Source organism: Aethalodelphis obliquidens, unplaced genomic scaffold, assembly GCF_003676395.1.
Source record: "Aethalodelphis obliquidens isolate GAN/ISIS:26980383/991018 unplaced genomic scaffold, ASM367639v1 scaffold111, whole genome shotgun sequence".
NCBI classification, from domain to species: domain Eukaryota; kingdom Metazoa; phylum Chordata; class Mammalia; order Artiodactyla; family Delphinidae; genus Aethalodelphis; species Aethalodelphis obliquidens.
The window spans coordinates 856,609-874,519 of NW_020838055.1; the positions used below are offsets into that span (position 1 = coordinate 856,609).

At 42.7% G+C, this 17,911-nt stretch overlaps 1 protein-coding gene across 2 annotated transcripts in view; it reads right to left on the minus strand.

The window, feature by feature from the left end:
- LZTFL1 (leucine zipper transcription factor like 1) overlaps nucleotides 1–17,007 on the minus strand; it is a 26,704-nt gene extending 9,697 nt beyond the window's left edge. Inside the window, exons 1-3 of one of the 2 annotated variants that reach the window (XM_027097041.1) lie at nucleotides 16,888–17,007; nucleotides 3,078–3,202; nucleotides 264–458 (exon numbers count right to left, since the gene is read on the minus strand). In XM_027097041.1, coding sequence (XP_026952842.1) covers nucleotides 264–458; nucleotides 3,078–3,202; nucleotides 16,888–16,890 — 323 coding nt within the window. In that variant the 5' untranslated portion in view covers nucleotides 16,891–17,007. Of the gene's footprint in view, nucleotides 1–263; nucleotides 459–3,077; nucleotides 3,203–6,763; nucleotides 7,108–16,887 lie in introns of those variants that run through there. The other variant, XM_027097042.1, reaches the window with a different exon arrangement.
- Nucleotides 17,008–17,911: the final 904 nt, after the last annotated feature.

Here is a 17,911-nt window from a genome sequence, read left to right on the forward strand (position 1 = left end):
TTTTTTTGTGGTACGCGGGCCTCTCACTGTTGTGGCCTCTCCCGTTGTGGAGCACAGGCTCTGGACGCGCAGGCTCAGCAGCCATGGCTCACGGGCCCAGCCGCTCCGTGGCATGTGGGATCTTCCCAGACCGGGGCATGAACCCATGTACCCTGCGTCGGCAGGCGGACTCTCAACCACTGCGCCACCAGGGAAGCCCTCACTAACTTTTAAGTTCATGCTTGGGCCTCTATTGTCATAACTGTGGATACAAATTTTAGTACCTGTTTTCAAGTTCAGAGATGTCTGTCTGTAGCTTGAGGTACCACTTCTCAGCTTGTGAGAAAAGCTGCCGCAGAAGTAGCACATTGGTGTAGGCCGTGTTGATGAGCTCAGACTCCACCTCGCTGTGGACCACGGCCTGTAACCCATTCAGGACTTCAGAGACTTCATCTATGGTGAAGGTCTCCTCCACCAGCCTGAAAAACAACCACAATCCAAAACCTCTGGATAAACAACAACAACTATTTACAAAGTAAAACAAAACTAAGAAACCCACATCATGTCATCTGAGGCAGCGGCCCTCAACCTTTTGTGGAAGACAACTGTTCCATGGACCTGGGGGTGGGGGTGGGGGGATGGTTTCAGGATGATTCAAGCTCATTACATTTATTGTGCACTTTATTTCTATTATTATTACATTGCAATGTATAATGAAATAATTATACAACTCACCATAATGCGGAATCAGTGGGAGCCCTGAGCTTGTTTGCCCTTGCCACTCACTGATAGGGTTTTGATATGAGTCTGCAAGCAATTGATTTATTATGGTCCCTGTGCAGTCAAATCTCTCTAATGATAATCTGTATTTGCAGCTGCTCCCCAGCACTAGCATCACTGCCTCAGCTCCACCTCAGATCATCAGGCATTAAATTCTCATAAGCACAACCTAGATCCCTCACGTGCACAGTTCACAGTAGGGTTCGCGCTCCTATGAGAATCTAATGCCGCTGCTGATCTGACAGGAGGCGGAGCTCAGGCAGCAATGCGAGCGAAGGGGAGCGGCTGTAAATACAGATGAAGCTTTGCTTGCTCGCCTGCCTGCCCGCCGCTCACCTCCTGCTGTCCGGCCCGGTTCCTAACAGGACATGGACTGGTACCAGTCCATGGCCCAGGGGTTGGGGACCCCTGATCTAAGGGTTTAAAGGGTTTAGTGAAAGTCCCTCTGGAAATTATCTTCTTTATTAATAAAACAGTTTGAAAATAATTTAAGCTTAATTAATTTTTGATGTCTATTTAAATGATTAAACTGGTTTGCTCTTCAAATGTGCACATCCTTTAATACAAGTATGTGCTCAGAAACATTCCCCAAACTATCTACTTTTTTCTTTAGCTTTTCAGTGAAAAACTTTAATCTCCCCTAAAATTAGTTTTATCACATTTAATTATTTCGTAAGTCACCTGAGAGGTGTAATTTCTCCTTTCTTTATATCATTTGCCTAGCATTTCGATGACTGAATGACCATTCACATGTTAGTAAACGCCCATAAGAAAATCAATGGTAATTATATATTGCTTCTCTTAGCATTCTTGAGACCCAAAAGAAAAAAATCCTAATTTAATTAAAGCTCCATTAAAACAAACATCATCATCAAAAGGATTAAGGATCGACTCTTCCACAGAGAACGTTTGTGTTGGAAGGGAACTCTTGAGCCATTTTCTTCAATTCCCTCACTTCACAGATGGAACACAGGCTCAGAAGGTGGTGGTGACTTGCCCATGGTCCCAACTCCACAATCATTTCCAACAATCTCAGGAACATGCCCAACAGCTGAATCCTTGAAAAAGCTTCCATGCATGCCTCCTACGATCAATGACAGTTTTATAGTAACACAGTCTCCTCCACTCCCTGCCTCCAGCCTCAAAGTGTTTTATCCCTCAGATGCTCAGCAGATGAAGAGCTACAGCCCCGACCTCAGGTTATCTTCTCCATCATTCCAAAAGGACGTAACGAAGGGAGTTACACCAAACTTTATTTGATTTACCATTCTTTAACGTTTCATTTACCCAGCAGAATTTAACCACTCTAAAAAAACCAAAACTTTATTTTTGATGCAAGTCCTTATTAAATATATTAACAATCTTTCTATATTCTTTAATAGAACAAAGCAAATCTGCTTAAAAATGTTTTTTTTTTTTTTTGAGCAACCCAAGTTCATTATTATGAACAGCAGTTAACATACTCCAATGCATAAAGTAAATAATGGGTACCTTCTCTGGCTGTCTCATAGACTCACCAATCAGATTGCTGCTTACCTCTGCTGTGGGTTAGGAAGCCAGATTATCAGATTAGAATAATGGATCGAACAGGTAACAGTCTACAGCTGAGGGTCTCTGCTATTGAGTGAAGTTAATGACTTTATCACAGTTACAGATCACTTGGAGACCTTTTTCATTTATGTCTTGACATTTAAGTGTGCCAAAATCTGATCCCCAAGTAATCTGATGTCTCTTTATTATTCAGTCCTTTTGGGTGGCTTCCCTATTATCCTCTATTACTAAATTTTCTATGGACTTTTATTATCTTCCACTATTGGTCCAACTAAACTAATTATCATCTCTTGCTACAAATCAACTAATAATTTTGGTACTAGTCAGCAAGCTTTTCATGGTTTCCTGCTGTTTTCTCTTCTTCTAATTCTTCAATATAAACTGCATAGGTGTTTTCTTGCTAACTGCCATGTCTTATGGCTCTAATCTTTTAATTAACAACTCAAGTAATTAAGGTTCTGGAATCTTTAATACAGCAAGCCAATCATTAACCCACAAGCACTTCACAATTTCCTGACTGCCCTTCTGAAACTTTGCAATCCCTCAATTATCATTATATGCATGTTTAGTAACAGATTGCTCCCACCACAATCTGATTTCTTGAGTATCACATATCCATAAGGCTTAGTGTAGCTGCTCTCAATGAATAATTGATCATGATATCCTGGCAATGGTTTGTAAGGCCTCTCTGCTACAGCACCCCCATACTGGCCACCAGAAGGGATCCATGTTCCTTCCCACTGGGTTTCCTTAGAATTCTCTGATACCTGCTCTCCTTGAGGTCTTGGAAGCAGGAATCTACAGTTTTGAGTCTCAAGCCTCTTTTTGAACGAGCAAAACGCATGTAATTAATAACTTCATTTTGATGGTGCTCATTTAGACCCAACTCTGCCTGAAAAAAAGAATTTAATTGTTAGTCTTGAAGATATAATAAAGGAACCAACAATGAAAACATACAGGTTATCCTGTGGTGGAGACTGGCAGATGTCCACTAAATTCTGTTCTTCCCATCTTCCCAGACACATGGCTGCCCAACTAGAAAACACTCCCCAGCCCTCCGTGAAGTCAGGTGTGGCCACATGACTACTTCTCAGCAATGGATGTGAGCAGAAGAATAAGAGCTATTTCTAAAGCCTGGGGCTTAAGACATGGGCACACCTTTGCCACACCCTATTTCTCTGAAACCTGGGGGTGGTGACTCCCTGAACCATGCGGACAGCACAATGCCCTGGGGGCTGGGGGAGCAGCAAGCTGAAAGGGACTGGTATCCCTGGAACGACTTTGTGGAGCAGCACTGACCTCGTACCTAACTGTGATGAGCAGTGAGAGGGCTGTTAAGCAGGAGATAAATAAACTTCTGTATTCTTTTTTTTAAATCTTTATTGAATTTGTTACAATATTAGTTCTTTTTTTATATATAAATTTATTTATTTTTGGCTGCGTTGGGTCTTTGTTGCTGCGCTCAGGCTTTCTCTAGCTGCGGTGAGCGGGGGCTACTCTTTGTTGCGGTGCGCAGGCTTCTCATTGAGGTGGCTTCTCTTGTTGCAGAGCGCGGGCTCTAGGCATGCGGGCTCAGTAGTTGCGGCTCATGGGCTTAGCTGCTCCATGGCATGTGGGATCTTCCCAGATCAGGGCTCGAACCCGTGTCCCTTGCACTGGCAGGCAGATTCTTAACCACTGTGCCACCAGGGAAGCCCAAACTTCTGTATTCTTTAAGGTACTGGGTTTTTTTCTTTCTTTCTTTTTTTAATCTCCATTACAGAAACTTAACCTTATCCCATCTCACACAGCTTTAAAAAATATATTTGGTTTTGAAATAGCCACTAATTGGTCTTGATTTTAAACCGGATGAGAGCTTGACAACTATAAGCTAGAAATTAATAAAGCTTTTTCATTTTATAGCTATACTGAAAATTAAAGAAGGAAATTATAAAAGTGAACATCTAATGCAGGGGACTGAATAAGTCAGGATTATCTTTATTTTAAGAATAACCTGTCTATGGGAGACAAAGGTCTAACTCTCATTCTCAGCAGTGTTGGGCTGCATTGTGGAGGCCAGCACCAAGGTCACTGGGCATGACCTCCTTCACCCCCCAAGCCCTGCACCATGGCTTTGCTGCATCTACATACATCCTTACCTCCTCTCAGCAGTTTCCATTCCCTGAGAACAGAAGTCTACAAGGGCCATGACCTTGCCCCTCTGGTTCCCTGAGTATCCCCAGGACGACTCATAGTGCCTGGCACACAACAGACATGTGCCTGACAAGTGGACTGAAAGAGTTCCTCCTTCTGAAGGCCATCATGGCCTTAATGTGTTCTCTTTCAAGCTCCTGGGGGACTTTATTTAACCAATTACTCCCTGTCTCAACTCTCTATAGGTTTCTTCTTCCCCTCGGACCATAGAGAAGACTGTGTACATATATCTCACTCATGCTAAAAAAAAAAAAAAAACCAGAAACCTCCAGCTACTGCTGCATTTCTCTACTTCCCTTCTACCCTTGCTGTCTCCATTCTATATGCTGTTCAAACTGCCTTTGAGAAGCTCACCAGCAACTTCTTAATAATAAATCCAACTACCGTGGCCGATGCTTTTCTGTCCACTGACCTGCTCCATTCTTTGGCTGCTAACCCCACCTCCCTTCTTGATCTCACCTGTAGGCTCCTCTTGGGCTTGCCTCTTAAGTAGCTGTACTTCCCAGGGCCCTGCCTGGGGACGCTTACTCTTGTCATTCATTCTATATCCTCTCCTTGATGACATGATCTATCTCAAGGTGTCAACTGTTATCTATATGCATCTGACTCTCAAATATAACAGGCTGGCCTACAGACATGTACCCCCAACCGCATGATGAATGGCTCTAACAAGTCTTTTTCTCCCCCACATTGTTTTTAATATTTCTACAATTCAACATGTTAAAGTTCAATAATTTAAGAATTACCCAAGATATTACAATGTTCTCTAATGGTCATTTATCCAGTAGACTAATGTTTCAGAACAACCAGTTGAGGTATTTTGACCAATGTAAACCAACACATTTGAGATATGTACTTACCTTAAATTTCATGACTTTACCTTATTTATTAAAATGGTAACTAAGATCTTGCCTTAGAGCTAGACAAAGTGAATGGAAAGATGTTTCTTATGTTTTGGTTTATACTGATTATTAGCCAACTCCCTGAACTAATGTCGAACATTAGAAATAATAGTAGTAATGATGATAACAGCTAAAAGTCATTCAGAGGTTACAATGTGCCAGGCATGACCTCATTTAATCCTCAATACAACCCTATGATAAAGGTAGTATAAACCTGCTTTACAGGGACTTCCCTGGTGGTCCAGTGGGTAGGACCCCGTGCTCCCAATGCAGGGGGCCTGGGTTCGATCCATGGTCGGGGAACTAGATCCTGCACACCACAACTAAGACCCAGGGCAGCCAAAATAAATAAATAATAAATTAATTAATTTTTTTTTAAAAAACCCTACTTTACAGATAGAAAACTGAGATACAGAGAAGAAAAATTTTCTATGCTACTGAAATAGGTAAGTGGGAGAGCAGGGATCTGAACCAGGCAGTCTAACTCCACAGCCCCCACTCAACTTGGCTGTTTCAAATCCTTTTTGGAAAATGTCAGAGTTTAAATAAATAAAAGAACACAAACATGTTATAGTTGCATATGCACCTGAGTTGTGACTCACAACAAGACAGATCTCCACCAGGCATTTGAAAAAAGAACTGAATACCTACATTAGAAAAGATGTTATTTCTTATAGTCACATAAGTATGGGCAAGAATATCCTACAATTGGAAATAACTCAAAACAATGTCACATCTTGCTAAAAAAAATCCCATAAACAAATTTTCAATTATTCTCCCTTGTTTATAGTATTAAATTCATAAGGCCTCCATACTCCCCAAACTCTTTCTCTAACCCCGTTTCCCAGGATTCTACCATAAGGACACTCTACTTCAGTCAGACTAGTCTGCTCATCAGAAGCATGATTTAACATTTCCTGCTTATGCTTTCACTCTCATTACCCCAATCCTTGACTAAAAGTACCTCCCCATTCTTATTCAAGAATCTGAACCCAACCCAGCGGTGTGCTGCTAAATGCTTAACAACAGGCTTTTGGGTGGGGGGGTATGAAACTGATTTGCGGCCCTTGCTGATTTCTGTGGTATAAAAACTCCCAGCAAGGCTGATTTCAAGCTACCAAGGTAATGTCACTGAATGCAGAGATGAGAAGAAATGCACACGATTGGCTCTCACCAGCCAGTACGAGCATGCTCCAGGAAATCACCAAATTCCTACCCATCCTTCAAGACCAAACCTGTTTTACCTACTCTGTGAAGCCTCCCAATATGCCCTCAGTAACTCTAGTTATGCCTTCCTCCAAAAATTAGCACACATCACCTCTGCTACTCATTTGGCAACACCACAGACTAATTACTACCTTGTACTATTAGTAGTCTTTTTTTCCAGATGTTGCTCCTTCAAGTAGACTGTAAGCTCCTGAGGGCCTCAATCATTTCTTATACCACACAGCTCCTCGTACAGTGCCTTGTGCAGAGTAAGCGGCCAATTCAAATCTGTTATTTTCTCTTCAGTCAAGAAAAGTCTTGGCTCTCCCAAGACCAAGAAGAAAAAATTACAAAAACTGAGGATGAACTTTAGGACAAAAGACAGAAAAGTTCCTCTAAAATGGATGGAGTGAAGAAAGGGAGCAGAAATAAGCAGCTGAGGGGGAATCGGGAAGATGGCGGAAGAGTAAGACGCGGAGATCACCTTCCTCCCCACAGATACACCAGAAATACATCACACGTGGAACAACTCCTACAGAACACCTACTGAACGCTGGCATTAGATCTCAGACCTCCCAAAAGGCAAGAAACTCCCCAGGTACCTGGGTAGGGCAAAAGAAAAAAGAATAAACCGAGACAAAAGAATAGGTACAGGACCTGCACCAGTGGGAGGGAGCTGTGAAGGAGGAAAGGTTTCCACACACTAGGAAGCCCCTTCGCGGGCGGAGACTGTGGGTGGTGGAGGGGGAAAGCTTCGGAGCTGCAAAGGAGAGCACAGCAACAGGCAGGCGGAGGGCAAAGCGGAGAGATTCCCGCACAGGTGCCGACCGGCACTCACCAGCCCTAGAGGCTTGTCTGCTCCCCCGCCGGAGTGGGCGGGGCTGGGAGCTGAGGCTCGGCTTCGGTTGGATCCCAGGGAGAGGACTGGGGTTGGCGGCGTGAACACAGCCTGCAGGGGTTTAGTGTGCCACGGCTAGCCGGGAGGGAGTCCGGGGAAAAGCCTGGACCTGCCGAAGAGGCAAGAGACTTTTTCTTCCCTCTCTGTTTCCTGGTGCGCGAGGAGAGGGGATTAACAGCGCTGCTTAAAGGAGCTCCAGAGACGGGCGCGAGCCGCGTCTAACAGCGCGGACCCCAGAGACGGGCATGAGACGCTAAGGCTGCTGCTGCCGCCACCAAGAAGCCTGTGTGCGAGCACAGGTCACTCTCCACACCTCCCTTCCGGGGAGCCTGTGCAGCCCACCACTGCCAGGGTCCCGGGATCCAGGGACAACTTCCCCGGGAGAACATACGGCGCCCCTCAGGCTGGTGCAACGTCACGCCAGCCTCTGCCTCCGCAAGCTCGCCCTGCATCCGCACCCATCCCTCGCCCCGGCCTGAGGGAGCCAGAGCCCCCGAAGCAGCTGCTCCTTTAACCCCCTCCTGTCTGAGCGAAGAACAGACCGCCCTCTGGGCGACCTACATGCAGAGGCGGGGCCAAATCCAAAACTGAGCCCTGGGAGCTGTGCGAACAAAGAAGAGAAAGGGAAATCTCTCCCAGCAGCCTCAGGAGCAGAGGATTAAATCTCCACAATCAACTTGATGTACCCTGCATCTGTGGAATACCTGAATAGACAACGAATCATCCCAAATTGAGGAGGTGGACTTTGAGAGCAAGATTTATTATTTTTTCCTTTTCCTCTTTTTGTGTATATGTGTATGCTTCTGTGTGAGATTTTGTCTGCATAGCTTTGCTTTCACCATTTGTCCCAGGGTTCTATCCATTTTTTTTTCTTAAAAAATTTTTTTTCTTAATAATTATTTTTTAATAACTTTATTTTATCTTACTTTATTTTATTTTATCCTCTTTCCTTTTTCTTTCTTTCTTTTCTTCCTTCCTTCCTTTCATTCTTTCTTTCCTTCTTTCTACTTTTTCTCCCTTTTATTCTGAGCCGCGTGGATGAAAGGCTCTTGGTGCTGCAGCCAGGAGTCAGTGCTGTGCCTCTGAGGTGGGAGAGCCAACTTCAGGACACTGGTCCACAAGAGACCTCCCAGCTCCACATAATATCAGAAGGCGAAAATCTCCCAGAGATCTCCATCTCAACACCGGCACCCAGCTTCACTCAACAACCAGCAAGCTACAGTACTGGACACCCTATGCCAAACGACTAGCAAGACAGGAACACAACCCCACCCATTAGCACAGAGGCTGCCTAAAATCATAATAAGTCCAGACACCCCAAAACACACCACCAGACGTGGACCTGCCCACAAGAAAGACAAGATCCAGCCTCATCCACCAAAACACAGGCTCTAGTCCCCTCCACCAGGAAGCCTACACAACCCACTGAACCAACCTTAGCCACTGGGGACAGACACCGAAAACAACGGGAACTACGAACCTGCAGCCTGCAAAAAGGAGACCCCAAACACAGTAAGATAAGCAAAATGAGAAGACAGAAAAACACACAGCACATGAAGGAGCAAGATAAAAACCCACCAGACCTAACAAATGAACAGGAAATAGGCAGTCTACCTGAAAAAGAATTCAGAATAATGATAGTAAAGATGATCCAAAATCTTGGAAATAGAATAGACAAAATGCAAGAAACATTTAACAAGGACCTAGAAGAACTAAAGATGAAACAAGCAACGATGAAAAACATAATAAATGCAATTAAAAATACTCTAGATGGGATCAATAGCAGAATAACTGAGGCAGAAGAACGGATAAGTGACCTGGAAGATAAAATAGTGGAAATAACTAATGCAGAGCAGAATAAAGAAAAAAGAATGAAAAGGTCTCAGGGACCTCTGGGACAACATTAAACGCACCAACATTTGAATTATAGGGGTTCCAGAAGAAGAAGACAAAAAAAAAAAGGGACTGAGAAAATATTTGAAGAGATTATAGTTGAAACTTCCCTAATATGGGAAAGGAAATAGTTAATCAAGTCCAGGAGACACAGAGAGTCCCATACAGGATAAATCCAAGGAGAAACACGCCAAGACACATATTAATTAACTGTCAAAAATTAAATACAAAGAAAACATATTAAAAGCAGCAAGGGAAAAACAATAAATAACACACAAGGGAATCCCCATAAGGTTAACAGCTGATCTTTCAGCAGAAACTCTGCAAGTCAGAAGGGACTGGCAGGACATACTTAAAGTGATGAAGGAGAAAAACCTACAACCAAGATTACTCTACCCAGGAAGGATCTCATTCAGATTTGATGGAGAAATTAAAACCTCTACAGACAAGCAAAAGCTGAGAGAGTTCAGCACCACCAAACCAGCTTTACAACAAATGTTAAAGGAACTTCTCTAGGCAAGAAACACAAGAGAAGGAAAAGACCTACAATAACAAACCCAAAACAATTAAGAAAATGGTCATAGGAACATACATATCGATAATTACCTTAAGTGTAAATGGATTAAATGCTCCCACCAAAAGACACAGACTGGCTGAATGGATACAAAAACAAGACCCATATATATGCTGTCTATGAGAGAACGACTTCAAACCTAAGACACATACAGACTGAAAGTAAGGGGATGGAAAAAGATATTCCATGCAAATGGAAACCAAAATAAAACCTGGAGTAGTAATTCTCATATCAGACAAAATAAACTTTAAAATAAAGACTATTAGAAGAGACAAAGAAGGAAACTACATAATGATCAAGGGATCGATCAAGAAGAAGATATAACAATTGTAAATATTTATGCACCCAACGTAGGAGCACCTCAATACATAAGGCAAATACTAACAGCCATAAAAGGGGAAATCAACAGTAACACATTCATAGTAGGGGACTTTAACACCCCACTTTCACCAACGGACAGATCATCCAAAATGAAAATAAATAAGGAAACACAAGCTTTAAATGATACATTAAACAAGATGGACTTAATTGATATTTATAGGACATTCCATCCAAAAACAACAGAACACATCTTTCTCAAGTGCTCATGGAACATTCTCCAGGATAGATCAGATCTTGGGTCACAAATCAAGTCTTGGTAAATTTAAGAAAATTGAAATTGTATCAAGTATCTTTTCCGACCACAACGCTATGAGACTAGGTATCAATTATAGGAAAAGATCCGTAAAAAATACAAACACATGGAGGCTAAACAATACACTACTTAATAACGAAGTGATCACTGAAGAAATCAAAGAGGATATCAAAAAATACCTAGAAACAAATGACAATGGAGACACGAAGACCCAAAACCTATGGGATGCAGCAAAACAGTTCTAAGAGGGAAGTTTATAGCAATACAATCCTACCTTAAGAAACAGGAAACATCTCGAATAAACAACCTAACCTTGCACCTAAAGCAATTAGAGAAAGAAGAACAAAAAAACCCCAACGTTAGCAGAAGGAAAGAAATCATAAAGATCAGATCAGAAATAAATGAAAAAGAAATGAAGGAAACGATAGCAAAAATCAATAGAACTAAAAGCTGGTTCTTTGAGAAGATAAACAAAATTGATAAACCATTAGCCAGACTCATCAAGAAAAAAAGGGAGAAGACTCAAATCAATAAAATTAGAAATGAAAAAGGAGAAGTAACAACTGACATTGCAGAAATACAAAAGATCATAAGAGATTACTACAAGCAACTCTATGCCAATAAAATGGACAACCTGGAAGAAATGGACAAATTCTTAGAAATGCACAACCTGCCAAGACTGAATCAGGAAGAAATAGAAAATACAAACAGACCAATCACAAGCACTGAAATTGAAACTGTGATTAAAAATCTTCCAACAAACAAAAGCCCACGACCAGATGGCTTCATAGGTGAATTCTGTCAAACATTTAGAGAAGAGCTAACACCTATCCTTCTCAAACTCTTCCAAAATATAGCACAGGGAGGAACACTCCCAAACTCATTCTACGAGGCCACCATCACCCTGATACCAAAACCAGACAAGGATGTCAGAAAGAAAGAAAACTACAGGCCAATATCACTGACGAACATAGATGCAAAAATCCTCAACAAAATACTAGCAAACAGAATCCAACAGCACATTAAAAGGATCATACACCATGATCAAGTGGGGTTTATTCCAGGATTGCAAGGATTCTTCAATATATGCAAATCAATCAACGTGATACGCCATATTAACAAATTGAAGGAGAAAAACCATATGATCATCTCAATAGATGCAGAGAAAGCTTTCGACAAAATTCAACACCCGTTTATGATAAAAACCCTGCAGAAAGTAGGCATAGCGGGAACTTTCCTCAACATAATAAAGGCCATATATGACAAACCCACAGCCAACATTGTCCTCAATGGTGAAAAACTGAAAGCATTTACACTAAGATCAGGAAAAAGACAAGGTTGCCCACTCTCACCACTCTTATTCAACATAGTTTTGGAAGTTTTAGCCACAGCAATCAGAGAAGAAAAGGAAATAGAAGGAATCCAAATCGGAAAAGAAGTAAAGCTGTCACTGTTTGCAGATGACATGATACTCTACATAGAGAATCCTAAAGATGCTACCAGAAAACTACTAGAGCTAATCAATGAATTTGGTAAAGTAGCAGGATACAAAATTAATATACAGAAATCTCTGCCACTCCTATACACTAATGATGAAAAATCTGAAAGTGAAATCAAGAAAACAATCCCATTTACCACTGCAACAAAAAGAATAAAATATCTAGGAATAAACCTACCTAAGGAGACAAAAGACCTGTATGCAGAAAATTATAAGACACTGATGAAAGAAATTAAAGATGATACAAATATATGGAGAGATATACCATGTTCTTGGATTGGAAGAATCAACTTTGTGAAAATGACTCTACTACCCAAAGCAATCTACAGATTCAATGCAATCCCTATCAAACTACCACTGGCATTTTTCACAGAACTAGAACAAAAAATTTCACAACTTGTATGGAAACACAAAAGACCCCGAATAGCCAAAGCAATCTTGAGATCGAAAAATAGAGCTGGAGGAATCAGGTTCCCTGACTTCAGAATATACTACAAAGCTACAGTAATCAAGACAGTATGGTACTGGCACATAAACAGAAATATAGATCAATGGAACAGGATAGAAAGCCCAAATATAAACCCACGCACATATGGTCACCTTATCTTTGATAAAGGAGGCAGGAATGTACAGTGGAGAAAGGACAGCCTCTCCAATAAGTGGTGCTGGGAAAACTGGACAGGTACATGTAAAAGTATGAGATTAAATCGCTCCCTAACACCATACACAAAAATAAGCTCAAAATGGATTAAAGACCTAAATGTAAGGCCAGAAACTATCAAACTCTTAGAGGAAAACATAGGCAGAACACTCTATGACATAAATCAAAGCAAGATCCTTTCTGACCCACCTCCTAGAGTAATGGAAATAAAAACAAAAATAAACAAATGGGACCTAATGAAACTTCAAAGCTTTTGCACAGCAAAGGAAACCATAAACAAGACCAAAAGACAATGCTCAGAATGGGAGAAAATATTTGCAAATGAAGCAACTGACAAAGGATTAATCTCCAAAATTTACAAGCAGCTCATGCAGTTCAATAACAAAAAAACAAACAACCCAACCCAAAAATGGGCAGAAGACCTAAATAGACATTTCTCCAAAGAAGATATACAGACTGCCAACAAACACATGAAAGAATGCTCAACATCATTAGTCATTAGAAAAATGCAAATCAAAACTACGAAGAGATATCATCTCACACCAGTCAGAATGGCCATCATCAAAAAATCTAGAAACAATAAATGCTGGAGAGGGTGTGGAGAAAAGGGAACACTCTTGCACTGCCGGTGGGAATGTGAATTGGTTCAGCCACTATGGAGAACAGTATGGAGGTTCCTTATAAAACTACAAATAGAACTACCATATGACCCAGCAATCTCACTACTGGGTATATACCCTGAGAAAAGCATAATTCAAAAAGAGTCATGTACCAAAATGTTCATTGCAGCTCTATTTACAATAGCCCGGAGATGGAAACAACCTAAGTGCCCATCATCGGATGAATGGATAAAGAAGATGTGGCACATATATACAATGGAATATTACTCAGCGATAAAAAGAAACGAAATTGAGCTATTTGTAATGAGGTGGATAGACCCAGAGTCTGTCATACAGAGTGAAGTAAGTCAGAAAGAAAAAGACAAATACCATATGCTAACACATATATATGGAATTTAAGAAAAAAAAATGTCATGAAGAACCTAGGGGTAAGATGGGAATAAAGACACAGACCTACTGGAGAACGGACTTGAGGATATGGGGAGGGGGAAGGGTGAGCTGTGACAGGGCAAGAGAGAGTCATGGACATATATACACTAACAAAGGTAAGGTAGATAGCTAGTGGGAAGCAGCCGCATGGTACAGGGATATCGGCTCGGTGCTTTGTGACCGCCTGGAGGGGTGGGATAGGGAGGGTGGGAGGGAGGGAGACGCAAGAGGGAAGAGATATGGGAACATATGTACATGTATAACTGATTCACTTTGTTATAAAGCAGAAACTAACACACCATTGTAAAGCAATTATACCCCAATAAAGATGTTTTTAAAAAAATAAACTTTAAGAACAAAGCCAAACAAAAAGGGAATATATTACCAATTAAGATTAAAAAAAAAAACAACAATGAGATATCATCTCACACCAGTCAGAATGGCCATCATCAAAAAATCTAGAAACAGGGCCTCCCTGGTGGCACAGTGGTTGAGAGTCCGCCTTCCGACGCAGGGGACACGGGTTCGTGCCCTGGTCCGGGAAGATCCCACATGCCGTGGAGCGGATAGGCCCGCGTACCGCAAAAAAAAAAAAAAAATCTAGAAACAATAAATGCTGGAGAGGGTGTGCAGAAAAGGAAACACTCTTGCACTGCTGGTGGGAATGTGAATTGGTACAGCCACTATGGAGAACAGTATGGGGGTTCCTTAAAAAACTACAAATAGAACTACCATATGACCCAGCAATCCCACTACTGGGTATATACCCTGAGAAAACTATAATTCAAAAAGAGTCATGTACCAAAATGTTCATTGCAGCTCTATTTACAACAGCCAGGAGATGGAAACAACCTAAGTGCCCATCATCGGATGAATGGATAAAGAAGATGTGGCACATATATACAATGGAATATTACTCAACCATAAAAAGCAACAAAATTGAGCTATTTGTAATGAGGTGGATGGACCCAGAGTCTGTCATACAGAGTGAAGTAAGTCCAAAAGAGAAAGACAAATACCGTATGCTAACACGTATATATGGAATTTAAGAAAAAAAAATGTCATTAAGAACCTAGGGGTAAGATGGGAATAAAGACAGATCTACTAGAGAATGGACTTGAGGATATGGGGAGGGGGAAGGGTAAGCTGTGACAAAGCGAGAGAGTGGCATGGACATATATACACTACCAAACGTAAAATAGATAGCTAGTGGGAAGCAGCCGCATAGCACAGGGAGATCAGCTCGGTGCTTTGTGACCACCTAGAGGGGTGGGATAGGGAGGGTGGGAGGGAGGGAGACATGGGAACAAATGTATATGTATAACTGATCCACTTTGTTATAAAGCAGAAACTAGCACACCATTGTAAATCAATTATACTCCAATAAAGATGTAAACAAAAAAAGCAGCAGCTGAGTTCAGTAGTAGAAATAGCATTAGCCCGGGAAACAGCACTCATAAACGTTTGCTTCCCCATATGCACATATGTACACTATAGGTACACGAATCACATCATTAGAGAGAAAACAGAATGGGTTGATGTGTGGTGTAAGTAGAGAAAGCACCGGATTAAAAACCAAATTTAAGCCTAGCTATGAAACTTTCTGTTAGCAAATCACTTAACCTCACTGACACCAGTTGTCAGCTGTTAAATCAGAGAAGATATGATGAACAGCTGTAAAATATGTAGAAATAGTGGGAGGTATCCAAATAGGGAAATCAGAATTTGTTTCAATTTTGTTGCAAAACGATTCTATTAAAAAAAAATAGCTAAAACACAGAGCAAGAATCCTACCAGAGCACTGCCAAGCGAGTGTCCTGAAATTGTGCCATAAAGTGAGGGGAGAGTGGTGAAGGCGCCAGAAATGGTTCCCTATTCCTGACCATACTCCAAAGTCCATATACAGCTTTACCATGAGAAGTATAAGGATGAAAATGTAATGATAAAAATGAACACAACCTAATAAAACCTATTATATACTGAATGCTTAATATTTTAACAGGTACTGGGCTATTTGTTCTATATGCATTATCTCATTTATCATTTTAACAACCGAAGTATACTTATTATCTGCAATTTACTAATGAAGAAACTGAGCCTGATTCCAAAACCTCAGTCGTTAAGCAAATTGATAGGAAGGAATTACAGAAGATAGAATGGGAGCAAATGTCAACCTTCTTGTGACATCACCATCATTTTTTCAACTTGTTCCTGGTATTTTAGGGAAATCAAGACAATGAGAGGGACAAGCTCAAGCAGGGTAGGGAACGGTCTGTTTTGTTCACAGCTGTACCCTCAGCTGCAAGAGAGTGCTTGGGACACAGCGTGGGCTAAATAGGAATTCTGGTTGCTGAGGTATTTTACTAGCCCATTTCAGTGGTGCCCCCAACCCTGGAGTCATCTTTTTTTCTCAACAGTTCAGGACTGTGCCTTCTTCTAAAAACGGTTGCTATTTAAGCTGGCATTCTATATACGCTGGAGTGATTAATGGGATATGTTCTAGCATACAGGAAAACGTGCCTTCTTTTGAACAGGTCAAAACACAAGAAATGTCACTCAAGTTTTCACAGCTATAAAATAGGGGCTGGAACTCTTACAGTTACTCTCACATCAGGAAGTTGTATTCAATCACATTCTTCCTCCTCGGCTCGTTAACATAATTAATGCTGCCAAAGTGTGTGTGTGTGTATGTGTGAGCGCGCGCGCGCGTAAACTTGGAGTTTTGGGAATCGAATGAGAATCCCGCTTTGAGCCTTCTGCTGGCAGCCGGTTCCCTCCAGCTCTCTTCGTCAGCCACCTGTGAAGAGTGACTTGCCCCGGGCACCTCAGGCAGGGGCGAGGAATGAAGCGACGCGGCGGAGCGCGGCTGCTAGGAGAGGGCTGCACCTAGGATTATCCCGGAAGGGCTTAGGCCGAAGCTAACAGAGCCTCTCGCACCCGGTGCAGCCTCCCCTCCTCAGGGAGGCTCAGGGCCGGACTCAGACCCGCTGCAGGCCAGGGTATCACCCCGGGGCCCCGGCTCTGCATCTCTCCTCGGCGCGGGCCGGCGTTACCCGGCCGGCTACTCACCATGGCGGCGGACAGGAGTCAGCGGTCTGGAAAAGCGGGACAGGCCAGGCGCGGCTTCGTCAGGCCCAGCGTCTCCAAGGTAAATTGGGCCGCAGAGGACGCGGAGGGAGGGCGGGTTGTTTAGAAGCCTCCGGTTGCTAATGGCAACCCATGCACGTGACCCTGGAATTATGCACTTTTATTGGTCCTCAAGATCACGCGACAGGAACTGCCTTGTGACCGGCCGACAGCCGCATGCGCATTTGCTCCCACAGCCGGGAAGTCCCTCCTTTTCGTGCCACGCCGACTTTGGGGAGGCCGCCGTTGCCAATGGTAACGGAAGTGGAGCGGCCGCCTGACTCCCCACCGCTCCCGGGATTCGCGGGGCATCTGGGTCTGCTTTGCTGCTCAGGGCTCGTCCTGCACTTCCTGTGACCTGGCGTCCCCGAGGGCCGTGGCCTCGACCGTTGACACCCGACCTTTTAACGGTCTCGTGGGGCGTCCCAGACTTATTTCTCTTCTCTCCCAACTGTTCCTACTTGGCCGAGAGAGGCCAACAGCACCAGTGCTGCCAGGTTCCTGGATAGAGCTTTGAACGACTCACTCCCCACCGCTCCCATTTTTTCCCCTCTTATATTCTTGGTAAAAATGTCTAATATAGCACCTTTTTCCTTAAAAAACAAAAAAATTGCAAACGGAATTAGTGAAAGAGCAGTGAATTTCAAACTATTATGCCTAGATCATCAGGGGAGAGTGTTGTACAAATGCTTCCCTGGCCTAACCCCCAGAAATCCTGAATCACTCTGGGTTTGGAATCTGCATCTTTTACCGACCCTCCAGGATTGATCATGGATCATTCTTTAAGAAACACTGTCCTTGGGACTTCCCTGGTGGCTCAGTGGTTAAGAATCCGCCTGCCAATGCAGGGGACATGGGTTCAATCTGTGATCCTGGAAGGTCCCACGTGCCACGGAGCAACTAAGCCCGTGCGCCACAACTACCGAGCCTGCGCTCTAGAGCCCGCAAGCCACAACTACTGAGCCCA